Source organism: Vicia villosa, linkage group LG2 (genome assembly GCF_029867415.1).
Source record: "Vicia villosa cultivar HV-30 ecotype Madison, WI linkage group LG2, Vvil1.0, whole genome shotgun sequence".
Classification (NCBI taxonomy): Eukaryota; Viridiplantae; Streptophyta; class Magnoliopsida; order Fabales; family Fabaceae; genus Vicia; species Vicia villosa.
Window position 1 is genome coordinate 142,566,560 of NC_081181.1, and position 3,464 is coordinate 142,570,023.

The 3,464-nt window shown below is 44.7% G+C and overlaps 1 protein-coding gene across 1 annotated transcript; it reads right to left on the reverse strand.

Moving 5' to 3' along the window:
• Positions 1-761: 761 nt before the first annotated feature.
• Positions 762-2,237, reverse strand: LOC131650197 (uncharacterized). The gene is made up of 2 exons (XM_058919916.1): positions 1,477-2,237; positions 762-1,371 (listed from the first exon to the last, which is right to left on the reverse strand). Exons 1-2 carry the CDS (start codon positions 2,235-2,237, stop codon positions 762-764), a joined length of 1,371 nt encoding a protein of 456 aa, XP_058775899.1.
• Positions 2,238-3,464: the final 1,227 nt, after the last annotated feature.

Below are 3,464 nucleotides of genomic sequence, written 5' to 3' on the forward strand. Positions count from 1 at the left end.
GATCGTCAATCCTGCCAGACACATCGTCAAACAGCCCTCGATGTCCTCCATTCTCATTCCTTCTGGAGTTCTCGACGAGAACTCGCAAGTCATCCTGCCCCTTGGTCACATTAGTCAATGCTTCCATAAACTGCGCCATCTGCGCGTTCATCTGCTCTGTCAGTTGAGCTCTCATCTCAGCCATCTGTTCCTGAATCTGTTCCATCTGCCTTCTCTGATTGCTCCTAGTCGGATACGGGTGATTAGCCGTCTTAGAACTCCTTCTGATAATAAAAAAGCGAGACATAAGATATAAGACCTGCAAAACCTGCAAATATATGACATGTATGATATATGAATGATATGCATGAGATGTTTGTCAATTTTCAGGTATCCAAGAGTTCGTCCCACTTTCAGATAGGACATAGCAACCCTGACACCGAATATATTTGAATAACAATCCACACACAAGAATAAATCGGCAAACTGAGCATATTTCATTCAAACATAACTGAGAATTCGAGTTCATACAACAAAACACATAACCGCGTCACAAAGTGCTCTTAAGGTATACAAAAGAAATCCAGCATAACAAAATGCGACCCCATCCAACAATCCTGGACATGGGCGACAAAAACCAAGCATAAACATCAAATCATTCATCATAGATCAAACAAATCCACTCCACAGCGACACTAGGATCGCCTGGTAACAGAATGAGCTCCTCCATCTCCTCTCCGCTGGGCTCGGAGTTTTCTTAGTTCTTCTTCAAGTCGAGCAGTCTAAGCCTTCTTTTCTGCTAGCTGTTTATCTGAATCCCGCTTCTGCCTCTTGAGACTACTCTCTGATCTCTGTAACTGTAGACACTCTTGCTGCTTCTGATACAAATCTTCCTCTAGCAACTCATTGGGACGCCTCCGGGCACTGGCTTGACTTGAACTTGCGTCTTCGACTTGCTTGAGCTGGTGCATCAACCTCATCTTTGCATCTCTCTCTTCAAAGAACTTCAAATTGGTCTCTTGCTCTCTTTCATGCAACCTGTAGTTGGTAACCAGAGCATCCTTGTAAAGTTCTGTTGGCACAAATTCAGATAGAATCAAAGGAGGTTGCTTTTGAAGTGGTGCAACCCTGTCATATGGCAGCAACAAGTTTCCAACCCGTTTCACAATCCATTCAACATACGGTGTCAAAGCAAGTGATTCCTTCTTCCCTAAATGGGCTCCATTATGCTTACGGATCTTCTTCCAAGCCACAATTATCTCCTTCAACTTTTCTGGATCTGACCCCTTCTCTAAATAGACTGTCTCCGCTATCAAGTGATATGCCGGCTTGTCTTTCAACGTATACCCCAACTGACGCAAGGATACCACGGGATTGTAATTGATGCAACCTCTGGTACCAACCAAAGGAACATTATCAAACTTACCGCATCCAACAATCACTTCAGAAACGTTAATTCGATACTTTGGCCACTGGATGTCTTAAGAGGTAAGTGACATAATCCTGTGGGTCCACTTAAGTGTCTCCCTTGTCTTCACAAAAGGTCCTTTGCTGGGCAACAAAGAGAGGAACCAGATGAACAACAATTGAAGGCAACAAGTGATAGCACCGCCACGTTTCTCATATCGGGAATGAACGGCATAGTAAGTATCGGCCAACAAAGTAGGAATAGGATTCTTTCCCATGAAGATGTGTACCGCGGCCGAGTCTACAAAATTGGGAACATTTGGGAACATCACAATCCCGTAAATAGCCACAGCAAGCAATGCATTGTACGCGTTCCAATTCTTTTTCTCAAATTCCTCTTTAGCTTTTCTCACCAAGAACTTCAAAGTGAACCCCGAGACACCTCCATTCGACTTCCAATTATCAGATACTTCTTTTATGCTCAAATAAAGAGCAGCAGCAATCAACTTGAAATTCAACTCTTTAGGAATGTCGATGAATGGCACTTCGCTTTTTACCTTGAGATTAAGAATAATAGAGTACTCTTCCAATGTCGGAGCCAACTGGTAATCCTGGAACGTGAAACACCTCATTTCAGGATCATAGAATTGCATCAAAGTTTGCAAAGCAGGCGTCTCAACCACGGTTTCCAACAAAGTCAAAATATTCCCATAATCATCCGTGAAACTCTTCAAGCAGAAAGCGGTCATCAATGAACTCAAACCTTCTAAGGCGGTCAACGGCTCTCGGAAGAAACTGTAAGTATGCGTATTTCTCTTTGCTTCCTTGACAGTATCAATGGGAGTGTCCATCTTTAGCTTGAATGAACTCCTGAATGTCCCTGAAAAACATGACATGCAAATGCTTATTATACATATCTTTTTTTTTTTGCGTTTCTTTTGGAAATAAATATGCTATGATGCAAAGTGGTGGGGCTTGTTGCCGCCCACCAGGCATTCTGGACTGCCGGTAACACACATAATACAAAGCCAAAGGTTCGGCCCCAAACGGTACACCACACGGAACACGGAATATCAATCCACATAACCAAAGCCCATAGTCAATAACACACTGGAATAGAACACAGATTGCCACTCGAACAAGAACCATAGTACCCCACGAACAGGAACCAATAGTACACACGAACGAGGACAGCGGTAACCCACGAACAAGAACAGCGGTAACCCACGAACAAGAACAGCGGTAACCCACGAACAAGAACAGCGGTAACCCACGAACAAGAACAGCGGTCACCAACAATGTACCTGTTAAATGATCATTGATTCCCGCCCCACTCACGGGTAAATCTAGGCCAAGGTAAGGTCATGAAACGCAGTATACGGTCCGCCCGAAGGTAAGCATCATCACAGCGCGGAAGCGGGTGACGATAATACCTCCGTTTGAAACCACTACTCTGCTCGTGGTCACATAATCCATCCCGAGACGTACACCTCGAGACAAACCATGCTCCCACTCTATCCTAGGGTTCCTATGGTTCACACATAGCCTGGGTATTGGGCCTTTTACCTCTTGAAACACCCACCCAACAGACAGAGATCCAGACAGTCCAGAATATGATGCAGAAAAGTAAAAGCGCACATAGAATGCAATGCAAACAGATAAATATGCAAAGCAGTAAAAACACCCAAAGATAAACACACAAGCGCTAGGATCGACTCGCTGAGTCCGGACCAGCAACAGGTCAAGACGTCCCCAGCAGAGTCGCCAGCTGTTTCTACCGCGAAAATTAACAGAGTCGCCACTAACATATTTATCCTGAAAAGGAAGGGAATGCCAGCAAACCACAAAACAAAACAACGGTCTCACGACCAGAGAAGAGGGTAAGTGAGTCGGTTACGCGAGGGGAAGGTATTAGCACCCCTCGCGCCCATCGTACTCGATGGTATCCACGCTAGTGTCTAAATCTATGGGTGTGTAACAAATCTACGCTAATCTGGACTAAAATGAATGCAGAATGTAGGGAAAAGAAAGGATTGTGCTCGCACGGGCCCTACCCCGCTGCCTACTGTGGACCTCCG

Bases quoted from the DNA above. Each gene is read 5' to 3' on its own strand.
- LOC131650197 (XM_058919916.1), bottom strand. From the start codon at position 2,237: ATGGACACTCCCATTGATACTGTCAAGGAAGCAAAGAGAAATACGCAT. The intron at 1,372-1,476 runs GTCACTTACCTC...GGTTGGTACCAG, and splicing joins AAGTGGACCCACAGGATTAT to AGGTTGCATCAATTACAATC.